Raw genomic sequence first — 19,210 nt, 5'->3', positions numbered from 1 at the left:
TGAACAAAATTTGTCTACACTGATGCATGCAGTTGTTATTCATGTATTTTTACTTTGGCATAGTATTATTCTACTACAATTCATCCATTTTTTTATTAATGAACTAAAGTTCCTAGATTTGGGCTCTTATAAACATTGCTGCTATGGATTATTCTTGTAGAAGTCTCTGGGAATACATGTGGAAGAGCTTCTAGGATATATACATAGGCATGGAACTGCTGAGACAAAGTATTCTCAAGTTTTGTAGGTAAAACTAACTAGGCAACTAGGCATTTTCAACCTTATTAGGCAACGCTAACTTGTTTTCCAAAGGAATAAACTAATTTTTCTCTCACCAGCAATGGATGGTTCTAGTTGCTCTGCATTTTTGCTATCATTTGTTATTAGCAATCTTCTAAATTTCTGCTTATTTAATGGTTTGAATTGGAAAAACCTCAATCCCCCTTCTGTGTTTCTTCTTTCCTCTCACACTTCTGACTACTAGCATACTCACAACACTTCTGACACCAGACATGTGACGTTTCCCCACACCCAGCAATTCTGTGACACCAGCTGGGTATTCTACAAATCAGCTCAACTCTGGTACTGTCTACCTAGAGACAGCACTGATCCCACAAGGTAAGGGGATTACCTTCCCACTTCAGATGCCAACTGCAAGGACTAGTTCCCCAGGTTACACAGTCTGTCCAACCTGACAAAAAACTGACCTTCCCCTCCCCTTTACATTTAGTTATTTGGTAGAACAGTTCACAGAACTCAAGGAAACACATTTCCCAGTTTATTAAAGGATAAGATAAAGAATACAGATAGACAGCCAGATGAAGAGGTGCATAGGACAAGATCTAGGAGGGTTCCAAGCATAAGAAGTTCTGTTCCGGTGGAGATGGAGTGTGTCACTTTCCTGATAGGGGGGCATTGTGTTTACCAATCTAAAAGCTCTCCATGTGCCATACTACTGGGATTCTTGTGGAGGTTTCATCACATAGGCATGGTCAATTATTAATTCAATTTCCAGCCCCCTTTTCCTTTCTGAAGAAGGGGCGGAGGCCTCAAACTTCTAATCATGGTTTGTTCTTTCTGGTGACCAGCCCCAAGCCAGGAGCCATCCAGGAGCTTACCCAGAATTACTTCATTAGATCAAAAGATGCTCTAAGAGCCTGTATCACTTAAGAATTTATAAGGGTTTGAGGAGTTCTGTGCCAGGAACAGGGATGAAGACCAAATGTATATTTCTTGCTACAAATCACAATATCACATGGTTATAAAGATAATATCCGGGGCGCCTGGGTGGCGCAGTCGGTTAAGCGTCCGATTTCAGCCAGGTCACGATCTCGCGGTCCGGGAGTTCGAGCCCTGCGTCAGGCTCTGGGCTGATGGCTCGGAGCCTGGAGCCTGTTTCCGATTCTGTGTCTCCCTCTCTCTCTGCCCCTCCCCCGTTCATGCTCTGTCTCTCTCTGTCCCAAAAATAAATAAACGTTGAAAAAAAAAAAAAAAGATAATATCCTATTGTGGTTTTATTTTACATGATCTTGGTTACTAATTATGATTGAGCACCTTACCCAATGTTCATTAGCCAGCTGAGTGTCATCTTTGTGAACTGAGTAATCAAGTCTTTTCACTATTTTTCTTTATCATAGGTTAATTTTTCCACAAATTTGTAGGAATTCTTCACGTATTTTGGCCACTAGTCTTTTTTCAGTTATAGGGCTTCCAATTAGTTTCTAACAGTGGACACTTCCACTCTTCTGAAAACAGTTCTTAATATTAACGTAACTGAATTTTCAATCTTTTATTGTAAGATCTGCAGGTTCATATTTAGTTTGAGACACCCTCTCCCTCAATGTCAGAAAGATATTCTTCAATACTATTTTCTGAAAGTATTATAGTACTGACTTTCATAGTTAAGGTTTTAATCCACTCTGAATTGATTTTTGTGTTTGTTGTAAAGCAGGGGTTCAGATTTTTATTTTTTTGTGTGTAGTAGTCAGAAGAATGGTCCACCAAAGATGTCCATATTCTAATCCCCAAAACCTATACATACATTATGCTACATGGAAAAAAGAAATTAAGGTTGCAGATATAATTAAATGTTCTAATCTGCTAACTTTAAAATATGGAGAGAATCCTGGATTATCCAGAGGGCTCAAGGTAATTTCAAGGATCCTTTAAAGAGGAAGAGGAAGGCAGAAAGGAAGTCAAAATTACAGACAGATTTAAAGATGCTATGCTGCTGGCTTTGAAGACTGAGGAAGGAGTCATGAGCCAAAGGATGCAGGTTCCCTCCAGAAGCTGTCAAAGATAAAGAAATGGATTATCACTTGGAGCCCCCAGAAAAAACACAGCCCTGAAAATACCTGACTGTAGCCCAGTGAAACCCATTTTGGACCTCTGACCTCCAGGGGACTAGATAATAAATTTATGTGGTGTTAAGCCATGAAGTTTGTAGGGATATGTTACAGCATCAAAGGAAACTAATACATTGTACAACTGTATAAGTAACTACTGTCCTAGCACTATCTAATGACTCCCCCCTCTTCTCTCTGGTGATCAAAACAATATAACAAAGTATGACTGCTGGATCATATGGTAAGAGTATGTTTAGTTTTGTTAGAAACTACCAAACTGTCTTCCAAATTGGCTGTCTCATCTTGCATTCCCACCAGCAATGAAATGCAAGTTCTTATTGCTCCACATCCTTGCTAACATTTGGTGTTGTCAATGTTCTCAATTTTGATTTTCTAACAGGTGTGTAGTGATAGCTTGCTGTTTAATTGCATTTCTCTGATGACATATGATGTAGAGGATTTTTTCACATGTTATTTGCCATTTCTATTACTTTTTATTTCCTCCTGTATCTTCAAACTTAATCTGGGATCATTTTGCTTCTGGCTTAATTCTTCAGTGCTATCTGCTGGTAGCATATTTGCTCTGTTTTTTTTTTTTTTTTTTTTTTTTTTTTTTTTTTTGTCTGAAAAAGTATTTCACCTTCATTTTTGAATACTGTACATTGTAGCCTATTTTCTTTCAGTACTTTGAAGATATCATTAACCTGTAGCTTCTATTTATGCTAAGAATTTATCTGTCAGTTTCATTTTGGCTCCTTTGGAGATATCTCCAAAGATATCTCTTATCTCCCTCCTCTTTCCCACCTCTGGCTGCTTATGTTTTCTTTGCCTTTGTTTTCATCAATTTTACTATGGTGTACCTAGAATTTATTTTCTTTTTTGCTTCTCCATGGAGTTTGTGTATATCTTAAGTTTCTTGGACTTACGTCTTTTTTCCAATATTGGAAAATTCTTAATATTGCTACTCCCCTATTTTCTCTCTCCTTTTTTCTCAAACTGCAACTAATATGTTTGTGAAACCTACTCACTGTATTCTCTATGGCTCTTAGTCCATCTTTTGTATTCTCCATCTTTGTTTCCTTGTGCTTCACTGTGGATATTTTCTTCTGATCTGTCTTCCAGTTCACTAATTATTTCCTCAGCTGTGTCTACAATGCTATTAATACCACCCACTGATTTCTTAATTTCAGTTATTTTATTTTTTCAGTTACAGAATTTTCACTTAGGTTATTTTTTGTATGCTTTGGTTCTCTGACAAAATATTTTTATTTATATGTACATATTAAGTATAGATTTTTTTATTTTAAGATAATTGTAGGTTCACATGCAGTTGTCGGAAAGAATTCAGAAAGATTGTTATTCCCTTTGTCTAGTTTCCTGAAATGTCTCATAATGGGATCTTGCAAAATGATAGTACAGTATCACAACCAAGATACTGACATTGATGCGATGAAGTTACATAAGGATTACTCATGTTGCTGTTTTATAGCTACACCCAATTCCCTGCCATCTCATTCTTTCTCCCCCAGAAACTACTAATCTGTTCCCAATTTCTATGATTTTATCACTTCAAGAATGTTATATAAATGGAATCACACAGTATATAATCTTTTGAGACTGGCTTTTTTCTATTCAGTATAATTTTCTGTAGTTTTCATCCAGGTTGTTATATCAATAGCTCATTCCTTTTTATTGCTGGGTAGTATTCCATGACATGGATTAGCAGTTTGTTTACCTGTTGAAGGACATCTGGGTTGTTTTCAGTTTGGGATGTTATGAATAAAGCTGCCATAAACATTCATTTACAAGTTTTGTGTGAAGATAAACTAGCCTCTGTTGATACTTTGTTAGTGCTAGAACTTCCAGCTTCCCACATCTTCTCCACCGATACTGTGGTAGGGGTGGCCTTGTAATTGCTGGGCAATGGTGAAAATCCTGACTCTACTAGGCCTTCTCTGATGCCATACTGGTGGGGAGAGAGTGTAAAACCATTTTACTGCTGGGTGGGCAGGAAGTCCAAATTCCCACATGGTCTCTGACACTGTGGCTGTAGTGGTGGGGTGCTTGTTACCTCCTGGTGGGAAGGAAATCCTAGTTTCCTACTTGGCCTCTCTGACACCATTCCACAAGGAGTGTTCAGGAACCTTATTACAGCTTGGCAAGGATGAAAGTCTGGGCTCTCCAATGGGTCTTTGCTGAGAGTGGGATCACAATTTTTTATGTGGTTTCTGGCTGTAGTATGGGAGGTTTGTCTGAAGGTTTTCCTATGCCTTCCTCTTTCCTGGTCCAGGTATGTATTTTTTTTTTTTTTTGTATGTGCCTACTGGCATTTCTGGATTGCAGTTTACTTCAGCTCCAATACAAGGTTTTTAAGGCAAAAAGATAACCCAGGGAACTTCCACCATGTTGCTCCTTGGGTCCTGAGATCTTGAGCTAGTTTGTCTTCTTCTTTCTAAGATTCTTTCTGAGTCTTCTATATTTTATAGATAGTTCTAGATTTTTAATTGTGATTACCAAGAAAAATATAAAAAAAGTACAACCGCTCCATTTTCCCAAAGTAGAAGCTTCTCAAGTTGTTATTTTAAGCTTTTCTCTAAATTCCAATGAGTCCATTTCTCTTGCATGTGGTTGATTTACCTTGGTTTTTGGTCATGTTGTCCTATTTCATCATATGGCTGGTTATTTGGGGTTGCTTGCCAGATACTATATACAGAAAACTTTTGATAGTTTGAGCCTGCATATATATTATTTTTGTCCAGAGAGGATTTGCCAATAGTAGGCAGCTAGAAAAATACTCTGAAATACTTTAATCACAGTTTCAGATAATTCTAAGTGGGGCTTTAGGCCATTTTAGGACTGTTTCATTTATGGTTTACCGTCACTCATAGAGTGGATCTAACTCAAGGTAAGAGTGGTGTGCCTGGCCTATGGAGTCCTCCTCCTAAGGCAGGCCATGAACTTTAACTCTTGTCTCACTAGAACTGTTACTTTATTGAAAGCTATGCTCACCCTCTCTGTCTACATTGTTAACTGACAGCTGCCTATTCTATACAGATGCTTCTGGTGAAATGCATCCCCTAGAAGACACAGGGCTTATGTCTCTTGATTCCCATCTTCTCCTAGGTATTTGCCCTGTAGTAGTTCTTGCCCTTGTTCTTCTTCTCCATCTTTGTTTTTATTTTTATTTTTTGCATCAACAAGAATACTTTAACCTTTAAATCTGACATCAACAAAAGATGCCTGTGTCTTTTCCAAGTCTCTTACGATAGGATTCACTTCAAGTATGAATAAACTAATTTCATGAGACATAGTGACAATTCAAGTCCCCACATAAACACATAACTTATCTTTTTTTTTCTAGTTTTACTGCAAATAATTGGCATACAAGTTTAAGGTGTATAGCGTGATGGCTTGATTTACATATATTATGATATAATTATCACAACAGGTTTAGCTAACATGACCATTTTTTCATATAGATACATTTAAAAAAAGGAAAAAAAAAAAGGAAAAAAAATCCCCTTAAGATGAGAACTCTTAGGATTTACTCTCAACAACTTCTATATATTGCATATAGTGTTATAGTCATTGTGTTGTACATTACATCCTTAGAGTACCTATTTATCTTATAGCTAAAACTTTGTACCTTTTCTCACTTTCCTCCAATTCCCCATCTCCCTACCCTCTGCCCCTGGTAATCACAGGTCTCATCTCTTTCTATGAGTTTGGTGTTTCTTATTTTGGTGTTGTTTTTGAGATTTCACATATAAGTGAGATCATACTGTATTTGTCATTCTCTGTCTGACTTACTTCACTTAGCATAATGCCTTCAAGGTCCGCCTATGTTGTTGCAAATGATAGGATTTCCTCATTTTTTAATGGCTGAATAACGTTCCATTATCCCTTCATCCAATGAAGGACATGTTTCTATATCTTGGCTAATGCTACAAACGATGGGGCTACAGATATCTTTTTGATTTAATATATTCATTTCCTTCAGATATATTAGCAAAAGTGAAACTACTGGATCATCTGGTAGTTCTAGTTTTGATTTTTTGAGGATCCTTTACTCAGTTTTCCACAGTAGTTGTACCAATTTATAATTCCACCAACAATGCACAAGGGTTCCCTTTTCTCCATATCCATGCCAACATGTTATCTCTTAGTCTTTTTGATGATGGCCATTCTAACAGGTGTGAAAGTAATCTCAATGTGGTTTTAATTTGCATTTCCCTAATGACTAGTGACGTGTATTCATACATGTACTTGTTGGTTGGCCTTTTGTCTATTCAGGCCCTTTGACCATTTTTAAATTTTTTTGTTGTTATCAAGTTGTAGGAGTTATTTATATATTTTGGACAGTGACCTCTTATCAGATATATGGTTTGCAAATATATTTACCAATTCTGTAAGTTGTCTGTTTTTTTTCTTCTGTGTAGATGATTTCTTTTGCTGTATGGAAGCTTTTAAGTTTGATGTAATCCCATTTGCATATTTTTATTTTGTTGTTTGTACTTTAGGTGTCATATCCAAAAAGTCATTACCAAGACCCATATCAAGGAGCTTTATTCTTATGTTTTATTCCAGGACTTTCATGGCTTCAGATTTTACATGAAAATCTTTAACCCATTTTGAGTTAATTTTTGTGAGTGATATAAGATATGGATCCAGCTTCATTCTTTTACATGTGAATATCCAATTATCCCAGAGCCATTTATTAAAGAGACTATCTTTTCTCCATTGGGTATTCTTGGCTCCTTTGCCAAATACTGGTCAACTGTATATGCTTCAGTTTATTTCTGGGCTTTCAATTCTGTTACATTGGTGTCTCTGTGTTTATGCCAGTACCATCCTGTTTTGGTGACTACAGCTTGATATCAGGAAGTGTGATCCCTCCTGCTTTGTTCTTCGCAGGAATTCTTTGGCTACTCTCTTTTGTGGTCCATATAAATTTTAGGAGTGTTTTTTCTACTGTAAAAAAAAAAAAAAAGCTACTGTGATCTTGATAGGGATTGCACTGAATCTAGATGGCTTTTGGTAGTATTTACATTTTAACACTATTAATTCTTCTAATCTATGAACATAGGGTATCTTTCCATTTATTTGTACCTTCCTTGACTAGAATTAGTGGGAAGTTGACTTTGGTTTTTGGATAGACTGAATTTGATATATCTGTAAGGTACTTAAGTGAAAGAGGTAAGAGTGGATACCTGATTCAAGATATTAGTTGTGAGGGGGGCACCTGGGTGGTTCAGTCGGTTGAGTGTCCGAATTCAGCTCAGGTCATGATCTCAGTTTGTGAGCTCAAGCCCTGCGTGGGGCTCTGTGCTGACAGCTCAGAGCCTGGAGCCTGCTTTCGATTCTGTGTCTCCCTCTCTCTCTGCCCCTCCCATGCTCATACTCTGTCTCTCAATAATAAATAAACATTAACATTTTTTTTTAAATAAAAAAAAAGATATTAGTTGTGAAGGTAATTCCTAAGAGAAAGAGGATATATTAAGAGACAGGAGCTGAGTATAAAAATATTAGCAAATGAAGATATATGTAGGAGGTGAGTTAAGAGGAAAAACCCTTTAAGTAAATAGGTGACAATGCCAAATGGGGGGGGGGGGGAAAGCCTCAGAATGTAACTTAAGGGAAGATAAGGAGGAAGAGAGTGTGGAGAAAAAAACCAATTATCAACATTGTCAAATGTGGCTGAATGGCCAATCAGGCTTTGGAATGAAAGCGTTTATAATAAATACCATCTATCTTCTGAGTAGTAAAAGAAGCAGGAATGTAGAGGGCTGGACAGTGTAATTTTTAAGAGAGAAGAAAGATTCATAAAAAAATGGAGACAATTTTAAGTTGTCATTGGGAGAGATAAAAAAATTTATAAAGAGATTTGAGGTCTCAAAAGAAGCAGGCAATCAATATCTGAGTGGACATAAATTTGCAAAATTTTGTGATTTTTTCCAACAAAATCAGTATCTTGTGATGAACTCAAGAGAGGGAGCTAGTTTTCAGGAAAGCATGAGAAATTCATTTGTAGACAATTTTAAAGATTGGTAAATATATGGAAAATAAAATGGAGTCTGTAATAAGATTTGGGAGTTAGTTACACAGAAATGAAGTTTAAGCCAATGATATAGTAGATATTTATATGTCATAATTTCTATCAGTAAAAAAAATAGGTTATTTTATTTCTTACAGAGAAATAATAACTAATCTAAAAATAGTTTCTATCTCTGTTAAGTGTGGATTCATTTTTGAGAACTTTAAAACTGTCCTATTTTAATCTGAAGAATAATCCTATTACAACCAAATGGCTATCAGAATCCTAAAATTGTAATTAGCAAGAAGATATTCATGAAATTTGCCAGACTTGCAAATGTATGCTTGAGTACAGCAGTTACTGAACCAATATTATGGAAAAATTCTCCCATTCCTGCCTCTCTGTATAAGCAATTCATTATTTGGAAAAAACAACAGCAAACAAAACATGTGCAGGGCTATTATTTACCAGTAGTACATGGGCCACAATTATTTATGATCAATTTCTGTTCTCATTAGTTAAGTGTTTAGGCTGTACTGGTTGTGAAACATTTAAAATGTAACCCTTGCTATATGATAACATTATATTCACTGAATTACTTATATATAACATTTCATTACTTCTAAAATTTTAAATTATAATTGACACAGACTATTTTATCATTACACAATGCTTCAGGACAAAAAGGAAACATTAGAGTCCCCACTTTAATAATGATTAATCTAAGATACAGTTGCTGCATACTTCTTTGTTACTACTGACATTATGCTCAAATTCAAAGCTTCTTTTAAAAAAATAGTGGTGTTGAATAAATTCACCTAGGCTAAAAATCACTTCACTTATAAGACAACAGAGTTATCCTTATTAAAACAAAATCCTCCTACCATTTGGTGATGCCATAACATTCTTTAATAATATCCTGAAGGACAGCTCGATAGAAGAGTGATTCAGTAGGCAGCTGAAAAAAATGTAGATAAATATAAGCACAAGAAACAAATAAAAAAACATGAATCAATACTAGAGAGTCAGGAACATAAGTGAATGTTAGAAATCTGACTTTATTGCAAAACATAGAGGAAACTTTTATAATTTTTCCATTCTAAGTTAAATTGTTACCCTGAGGCTAATACTGAGGAAGCAATTCTGCATGAAAATAGAAGAAACTATAAAAGAAATGGTAGTAAATGGGGGAAGAAACAGCACAATCAAACAAAAATGAGCTAATGTCCCAAATGCAGTGCGTTCAGTTAAAAATGTAGAAATAAACTTTCATGACCAGCAAGATCATCTCTGGAGCCGTAAAGAGAGCAGTAAGGTAGAATACATGCAAAAGAGAAGTGAACATGGATTTGTCCTATTGGTGGTGGAACAGAGATCATATCACCTAGGATTCACACCCAGAAGGAGAAGATACTATTGTAAGTAAGGACATGCTAAAAGTATGCCTGAGGTCTAAAAGATCATAGCATTGGCTACTGTAGAATTGAAAAGGGCATGTCTTTTTGTCCCTCAGGAAGGATATAGGATTAGGTATCCATGAAGGTTTTCCAAAGCAAAGAAGATATGGATGAAGAGAAGGGCCTCAGGGAAGCATGATAGTTTTGAAAAAGTATAAAAGAAAACACTTCACTGAAACAAGGGAAGGGGCACTTAAACTAAGAAACTACAAAAGTCGCCCAAACTCTATCCACATCCCCACAGAACTCTTAATGACAGGGTAAATAAATCCAATACAAAATAATATCAGCAACAGTCCTGCTTCCATGCAAAGTTTCTAACGAAAAAAAAAAAGGGGGTGGGGGAAGAAAAATGAGCCAGAGTGGAAGGAGGCCAACAATATTGAATGGTCCTGAGAAGGCTAATAAGGTGAAAACCCCAAACTGTGCAATGACTGGTAGTTTTAAAGACAGAGTTCAGTACACTGTACAAATTCCCTGAGTCAAACTTCTTTCGCTTTTCCTTCAGAGCACAACATTGTTATTTTCGTCTGTTTTCAACTAGAATATGTTTGGATTCAGACGGAGTCTAGCATAAAATACAATTTTGCCTGTGTGCTCAGATAGAAAACTTACTCTACTGCTCCTCTCCGCATCTGACCTCAAGTTCCTACACTGTGGGCCCCAGGCGCTGAGGCTACAAAAAAACACAAGTTGGGAGCTGAGGGTGAACCATTATTTCTTGCATCTTCACCTAATGACACTGACTTCTTAAATCACTGGAGAATGTCTGACTTGCAGGATTTTGACAGAGCACTTGGAAAGGGCACGTGTTATATCCTTCCAAGATGGTGGGGATAGTGGGGAGGGTGATTCTAGTCGGAAATGGTGTTAGGAATACCAAAGTCCCCAGTTCAGCTCCTAAAATAATGCACTGAGAGCAGACATACTTGAATACTCATAAGAAATTTGTAACCTTCAAAAGGTATACTTCTTAAATAAAATCTCTTTCTAAATGCAACGCCTTGACGTAAGACAAACTCTGATTTGTAAACTTTTTTTCCAGAAGACTGCTCCAAAACATATCATTCAAAATTTTCCATCTCTGCACATATTTTTCATTTGGCATTTTTTCCATCTTGAGTAATTCTTTTTGTAGTACCAAAAATCTCTATCATCTGTCCCTTCCTTCTCCCCATATCCCTTCAGTTTTCTCACAAAAATGCTGAAATCCTCTTTCACATATTGACACCTATTGTTCTATTGACATTTAAGGCATTTTTAGAAGTATCTTATTACATGAAGTAAAATATTAGTATTATAAATGGTTTATAAAGTTCTTAACTTTTTATTTAGTTAGCTATACAATAAACAGGAACTTTAATTTTACATGAATTTTCTATGAAACTTCCAAAAATAGTTGAGCTGGTATTTGAACTGAAGAAGCCTAGCTCTGATGTCCACATATAAAGCCATGATGCTATATGGCCTCTTGGACACTTGGGCAGGGATGGTGTCATTAGTTTTTATTCAATACTTCAGTCAGGAAAAAAAATCTTAAAAATAAAGCTTTCCATACCTATGCCTTTGAGAAAAATTATATAAATGGTATCAAGGTAATTTAGAAAATAATGTATATTTATATTGTTATTAAAAACTGGTTAAAGATGACAAAAAAAAACCCAAGAAATGCATTTAAACAAGAGATCATACAGAAATGCAATGCACAGAGAAATAAAAACAGGATAGAATAAATCATCATTCCTTAGTTATCCTGAATAAATAAGAGCCTTACAGCTGTTCGCTAAGAGAAAGGGAAGAGAGTTATGAAGTGCCTTCAAACGTGCATTCCTGGGATAACTGGGTCTATCCATCCTGGTAAATACAGATGGAGGCATGTGGGAAGGGAGTCAACATCTCCCCAGCACCCTGTGTCTGACAATTCCAAGAATAAACTGGATGTGGCTCAGAGTTTACTTTCTCTCCTTCACAAATGATAAATCAACCTAACACTTTAATGCATCTTAAATCGGAGGGAGCAAAAAGCACACACTTAAAGTATATATCTTAGGCATGCATTTTACAGGTCTAGTGGAGATGACACTAAGCTGGAAGTCAGTACTCTGCAATTAATTAAGGGAGGTAGAATGCACTATTAAACTTCTGCTGTGTATCATGTTCTCAGGTAAGTTTGGGATAATACCCAACTTAAAAGATTGACTGTAAACATGAATAAGCACTTGGGAAACTGAAAAACACCACAAAAATGCACAGGGACATTATGATGAAGGCTCTTTTCTCTTCCAGATCCTAGGGAACCACTAGGCTCATAAGCAGTACAACTGCAAACCAGCAGTTTGAGACGAAAGCCCACATACCTCAACAATATGCCCTAATGCCTTTAAAAAAATCAGCTTTTATCAATTTTTAGGTAGGAACAACAAATATATTTAAGAAAAAAAGTTCTTAGCATTGAGCCTGGGCCAGAGTAAGTACTCAGTATATATTTGTTGCTATTATCATTTTAAATTTTAATTATTTAAAAAAATTCAAATTGACATATTAATGTTCCTTGAAAAGAAGCAAAAAGAAATTTCTAACATTTAGGTCCAACAAGAAAAATCCTGTGAAAAGCTTAAAAAGAACAGCTAAAAAAACTTTTAGAAATTCCTAATATGTTTCATCAATCATAAAATAGAGAATAAGGCAATTTTATGGATATTTTGGGGGATATATTTAACTTCTGTTTATATGTGCAAGTCCATTTGGCTATTTCAACTAATGACCAATCAAGTTAATAAGGAAAAAAGTTAAAAAACAAACAAAAAAAACCAACCAACAAACAAACAAAAAACAATGCAGGTCTGTGTTTTGGACTGTAGTTAAAAAATAAATTGAATGCTATACCGTGTTTATCTTTGCTCCAACTAAGCCCATAAGAGCCTGATAGTCAGCAATAGCAGTCTTTGGAAACATTCATAGACTGTTTAGTGTATTATGAAGAAATGACACATTAGTACAAGAATATAATGTGGACATTTTCTTAAAAGTTCAATTTCCTTTTTCTGGAAGTTCACTTCTCTTTTAAAGAGAAACTTCTAGAAAATGTACAAATTTGAATATGAAGAGGTGACAAGAAGACTCAGGTTTTAAGTTCATCAGCAGGTCAAGTAAGAAGAGTACTTTAAGAAAACTATCCTGTCCATCTGCTGTATTAGAGTAAACACTCGTACTTACCCCTTGGCCAACCGCAACCCGTTCCAATGCCTTTAGAGAAAAAATAAGGAGAAAAAAGTAAGACAAAGACTGCTGGTATATTTAGTCTTATAGGACTTATAAACACACTGTATAAAGGCTTATAAAAGTGACATTTAAAAAGATTAATTAAGTGATAATGTGTAAGTTTACACATTTACAAGTGTTAATATCATTGAGGAATGTTAACCACTATAGTTGTATACTCTAGGGTTGATTTATAATAGATATGTGTCATGTACACAAACACATACACACCCAATTGTATATACTCCTTGAATTTTAGAAAGAATAAGAAAACGAAAGAAATAAAAGAACATGGTCTTGGCTCACTTTTAGCTGTTTAGCTGAAACAATCAAATAAATCCAAATCTATTATTATATGTGTGTATATAATAAACATGTTTATATACTACTTCTAAGTGTATTCTCTTCTAATTTTTTATAAACATATAGTTGCCTTTTATTATACAAGGTTTTATTGAACAGATTATAGCTGAAAATTTAGTTTAGAATAGTATGTATAGTTTTGGTTGCCTGGTCTACAAATTCAAATCAAAGTCACATATGATCAAGTGCCCAAAAGAGAAAGAATACATATTTTTACAATTTTCTATATAGCTGGTTTTACATTTATATTTATTTAAGATCCAGATGATTTTACAAAGTATTTCCTCATATTTCCAGTAAATATGCATAACCCAACATATATAAAAGATACATCTGAAAGATTTATCATAGTTTCAGTATGGAATAAAGGCTTCTAAAACTTCCATTTTTAAGAGACATACATTTCTACATTTATGAAGTTTTATAACTGAATTACATTAATATTTCAATATTTACCTTTATTTTTTAAATTTTAATTAGAAAATATTTCAAAATAGAGTAGTAAAATATAATAGATCTACATATACTTCCTATTCACTTTTAGAATACCCATGTTTGCTTCAGGTTGCTATTCTTCATTAACAATAACTGTTAGATATAGCTGAATCACATACTTTTAAAACTGAAAGACAATTTACAGATTATCCTGTGTAAGTACAATTTTTGCAGAGGCACAAGTTCACTGGCAAGGTAAGATAAGTTGCCATAGTTGTATAGCTAGTTAGCAAGTGAGCAGGAAATAAAAGCTTGTTCTTTGAACCTTAACTTCACCTGCCCTCATACCATTAAGATTTAGTGGGAAAATGAGTTTGAGTTCATTGTATAAGAAGTTGCTTCGCAGAAATTATTTGAAGAAAAAATTTATAATTCTCCAAAGACTTGAACGATACCTTCACCTAACATCTAGAGCCAGAGTTTTAGGAATACAGGAGCAAATTATTATATAATTTTCATATTAAATTAAATAGCAACAGGCCCAGAATAAGTTTATTATTGAAGAAAACATTGATTTTATTTTACAGTACTGTCTGTGCTCATTTCAGATTAGATTTTTGTGTTACAGCTTTGGCTAACAGGCTGAACTGAATAAAGAAACATGGGTTTTTAATAATAAATTGTTTGGTGTTGATAAAAGTGTCGACTTTTAGATAAGAATAACTAGTTAAAAGTAGTCAATACCAAGACTACTTTTAGTATGTGTTGCTGATGACGGACTTTAGAAATACAAATGATAAATTTTAGTTACATAATAAAAGATAACCAGGTAGGTGATAAGAAGTTTCTTGCAAACATTAGTATTTTTCTTGGCCAATAAATAAAGATAATGAAGAAAATATATACCAAGTGTTAATCGAAAATATTTTGCAGTTTTATCAGGCTTAAAGTATGCTGACATGATTGTGCTAATCTAATTAAAATTTATCTCTGGTTAGTACCCTTAACAATTTTTCAAAGCATCACCAGAAAGTTCTCCTCTCTCGATCTCTTTTTTGTTTAACCCCTGTAACTTTGATTATTTGTGGAAAAGGTCAGTTATGGAGTAAAATACAATTAACAAAAAATACATCAAAAAAATGTTCCTTAGCAACCAAAAAAGAAGCCAAGGTAGTCAGGGACTTCAATGGAGCCAAGGAGAGGGGCATTCCATAGGAAGCTCACATTGGGCAGAGAAAGTTATTAAGTGCAGTGTGGTCTATACATTAAATATTCTAAAATTTATTTTTCAAAACCTCTTCTTTATGTTTCTTTGAATGTTTATTTTTATAACAAACATTTTTGTTTTGTGGGTACCATATATTCTTTTATCTCTGTAAGGGATATTAATAGTTATTTTATATTATTTTATTTTGTATAGTCTCCATTTCCTCCAAGTTGCTTTTCTTCAGTTTTTCTGATCTCTGTTCTTTCATGTTAGATTTTCCTTATACATCTAATGATCCTTGGCTGTCTGTTGATAATTAAAATGGGGGTATTGTAAATGTGATTAGAAGTACTGTGCTTATGAGTGAGGACAGTTACTTGTGGGCTTTACCATAAAGGTGACATGTGTCCTGCTTTATTGTAAAATCCCTGATGCCAGCATCATTAGGTCTTTTTTCTTAGGTTAGTCAGATTCCCCAATTTCTTGCCTGAAGGGTATAATCCTGGCTGCTGCATTCTGAGAACTAAGTCATTTCAAGAATTACTTGTCACTATAACATGACCCTGAATAAACATTACTAGCAGATATAGTGAAAGAACAAGATAATTTCCAAGAAAAGCATTTTAAGAGGACTTTAAAAATTATTATTTGAGCATAAATAGATTTCTATGATAATACTAGGATCTGTGACCTAGAACACTGGTGTGCTATTTTTTATATTGCTGTATAAACTGGCAGAGAAATAATGATCATAAAATAATTAATTTATCTTGGGGTTGGACATCAAACACATTATTTAATCAACTATATTTGAAATTTCTAATGACAAAAAATAACTTAGATGTTTTAATGTGCACCTATTCTTTATAAACTAACATAACACCATGAACAGAGAATACCACAGGTTAAAGTGTTCTAGGTGTAAGGACACAAGCCAAATAAGGCACATTAAAGGCTTTATTTAATTAGATAGTTACTTCCAGGTACCTTATTAATATCTTTCCCATTCTATAAAAAATTAGGAGGGGCGCCTGGGTGGCTCAGTTGGTTAAGCGTCTGACTTCAGCTCAGGTCATGGTCTCGCGGTTTGTGGGTTGGAGCCCCGCATTGGGCTCTGTGCTGACAGCTCAGAGCCTGGAGCCTGCTTTGGATTCTGTGTCTCCCTCTCTCTCTGCCCCTCCCCCACTCATACTCTGTCTCACTCTCTCTCAAGAATAAACATTAAAAAAAAAATTAGTAGGGGCGCCTGGGTGGCGCAGTCGGTTAAGCATCTGACTTCAGCCAGGTCACGATCTCACGGTCCATGGGTTCGAGCCCCGCGTCGGGCTCTGGGCTGATGGCTCAGAGCCTGGAGCCTGTTTCCGATTCTGTGTCTCCCTCTCTCTCTCTGCCCCTCCCCCGTTCATACTCTGTCTCTCTCTGTCCCAAAAATAAATAAAAAACGTTGAAAAAAAAATTAAAAAAAAAAATTAGTAGACCAAGTGATCTACTATAAACACACACAAACATACCACAGAACTGTGAATAAAGCACTGAACTAATTTGGTGTTTAACATTTGGTAGCTGGTACATTTTATATGGTAATTAAAGTAATTATATATAAAAAATTATATGTAAAAAAGTATAACTATAAATTGTTACCACACTGCATGTAAAGTAGATAATGCTGGAAGGGAAAGTCATTTTTTTTTTTTTTTTTAATTTTTTTTCAACATTTATTTATTTTTGGGACAGAGAGAGACAGAGCGTGAACAGGGGAGGGGCAAAGAGAGAGGGAGACACAGAATCGGAAACAGGCTCCAGGCTCTGAGCCATCAGCCCAGAGCCCGACGCGGGGCTCGAACTCACGGACCGCGAGATCGTGACCTGGCTGAAGTCGGACGCTTAACCGACTGCGCCACCCAGGCGCCCCGGGAAAGTCATTTTTTAATCAAAGTTTGCAATGCACAAAAGCATTAATAATGATGCTCTGCAAAACTTGGCATTTAATTCATGATATCAGCCAACAATAATAAATTCTGTAACATCTGGATAAAGTTCTTAGCCCAGAAAAAAATATAATCATACCAAACATGCTGACATTCTGGCATTACGACCACAGCACCATCTCTCTTCCTTTAAATAATGGCACATTGGAAATCCCCACTTGTCTTGGGTGCTTTCTGCAGATGGAGGAAAAATATGGATTATTTAAATAAGATTCTTCCTCTTTCAGTTAAAGTAAACAATCTATTGAGAAAGAAAAGCAGTTATTGAGAGAGTCAAACAGTAGTTAAACATGGAGGTAGTAATGTTTAACAGTTCATTCCAATCTGTTAATTGAAAGCATATTAATGTTATGAAAGTGGTATTTTCAACAACAGCTGTTTTGTGTTTAAGCTCTAGGTCTGATACTAACCAATTTGCCAAAATTATTTTTTCTAAGATTTAGCAAGAGCAATTTAAAATGGAAGTACTCTTTATGTTCAGTGTAACTATAGGAAATAAGTAATGAGATTCTTGCGATTTACTGCTGACCTGACTTTCTAAAAAAAAATGATTTATTAAATGAAATTTGGCAATTTATTATAGAATATTAATCCATCCCTAACAATGATGAAGCATCAATTATTTTTTCAGCCACTATATTCGCTTTCCAGAAAAAGAACAGCTGTATAAGCTCTTCTTTCTTCCTTGTATTAACAGGCTGCAATATTTTCAATTGTGATTCAATTTGGCTCAATTGCATATATGGTTTAAGTAACAACAACAAAAATCAACATTCACGGTTTAATCACACATATCTTTTGCCCAACTCACTTACAGAGTTGTGTACATGATTTGCTGATGTTCAAACCCTTAATGCAAAACTATTAATTACACAGGGGTTTTGAAAAGGAAAACAAATGAGTTTCTTTTTTAAATTGAAGCCTGGAAAATAAGAGCTTAAATTTTATCAAGACTATGACAATTAAAAGAAAAATAAGAAAAATATAAATTTTCTATTAGGTTAAAAAGTAAAAATAGAATTAAAACTTTGAAAACATAAAAAACTCTTTAAAAGAAAATACTGTTGAAGTAGATTCAACTAAATACATTTCTCTGCTATAAAGGATCAGATGACTTTTGATTAAAACAGAGAAAGTTTAAATTTCATGAAGATCATAAGCCTGTGAAAGTGGTTTCCTTCTGTTCATAAATTAAGATTTATGATACACCTTACTGATAATCAGATGGAAGATATGGACCTTCCTCTGGGAATATAAATAATAATAATGCTAGTGTTTATACAGCACTTAATATTGTGAGGCACTATTGTAACTGCTTTAAATGTATTAACTACTTTTAGTCCCTACAGCAATTCTATGAGGTAGGTACAGTACTATACGCATGGTTCAGCTAGGGAAACTAAGCACACACAGGTTAAGTAAACTGCCAGCTGTGAGTGTGTGGTAAGGGGAAGAGAGGGGTGGGAATTATTCAGAAGAATGCAGAGTTTTGGGATTCCCAATTGATTTCTAGTAATAAAGGGAAGATGAAGGCAGGGATATATAGGATTCCTGGTATCCCTCTCTATTTTAGATGACACAAACATGGAAGCCAGCAGAAAAGACTTCTGAACACATGGGGCTGTCATTAGAAAAATGGAGGCTAGTAAAAGATGGTCTTACTTCACACATGTATACTAATTTGTGCTGATGAAGGTGATGAGAGTAGAGAAAGGTTATGGTGTTCCTTAGGGCTCATAAACCTACTCTTTACTCCCACAATAAAGGCCTATATAGAAGGGTAATTTTTGTGTATAAGAGAGCTTCCTCTCCAACCCTACATTAACTGTAGTGGGAGAAGGACAGTCTTACTCAATGTATATGGCTCCCTGAATCCCTAGCCAAAACACCTAAGATCCTAGGGCAGTTTATAGGAACTGCCAGCCTTGGCTCAGGGCTATGTGAAATGTCATTAAAGCCTCTCTCCTTTGGACACCTGGTGGTTGTGGAATCTCCTTGAAGTTTTCTGAATCTACATCACAGTTTCCTCTGTGACTGAGGTCATGGTGGCCTCACAGTTCTGCTCATTTTTTAACAAAGTGCAAACAACTGATACAGAGACAAGACACCCTCAAAGTCAA

At 35.2% G+C, this 19,210-nt stretch overlaps 1 protein-coding gene across 14 annotated transcripts in view; it reads right to left on the bottom strand.

Moving 5' to 3' along the window:
- The window catches only part of METTL25 (methyltransferase like 25), a 160,897-nt gene that overhangs the window by 63,796 nt on the left and 77,891 nt on the right, over positions 1-19,210 (bottom strand). For 12 of the 14 annotated variants that reach the window (XM_003989085.4, XM_045062114.1, XR_006600903.1 and 9 more), the window contains exons 6-8: positions 17,170-17,264; positions 13,053-13,082; positions 9,264-9,337 (exon numbers count right to left, since the gene is read on the bottom strand). In XM_003989085.4, coding sequence (XP_003989134.2) covers positions 9,264-9,337; positions 13,053-13,082; positions 17,170-17,264 — 199 coding nt within the window. Of the gene's footprint in view, positions 1-1,437; positions 2,290-6,900; positions 7,317-9,263; positions 9,338-13,052; positions 13,083-17,169; positions 17,265-19,210 lie in introns of those variants that run through there. The other 2 variants (XM_045062117.1, XM_045062115.1) reach the window with 2 other exon arrangements.

This window comes from Felis catus, chromosome B4, assembly GCF_018350175.1.
Source record: "Felis catus isolate Fca126 chromosome B4, F.catus_Fca126_mat1.0, whole genome shotgun sequence".
Classification (NCBI taxonomy): domain Eukaryota; kingdom Metazoa; phylum Chordata; class Mammalia; order Carnivora; family Felidae; genus Felis; species Felis catus.
The sequence above is the reverse complement of the archived record's forward strand: the minus strand, read 5'-3'. Positions and strand labels throughout refer to the sequence as shown.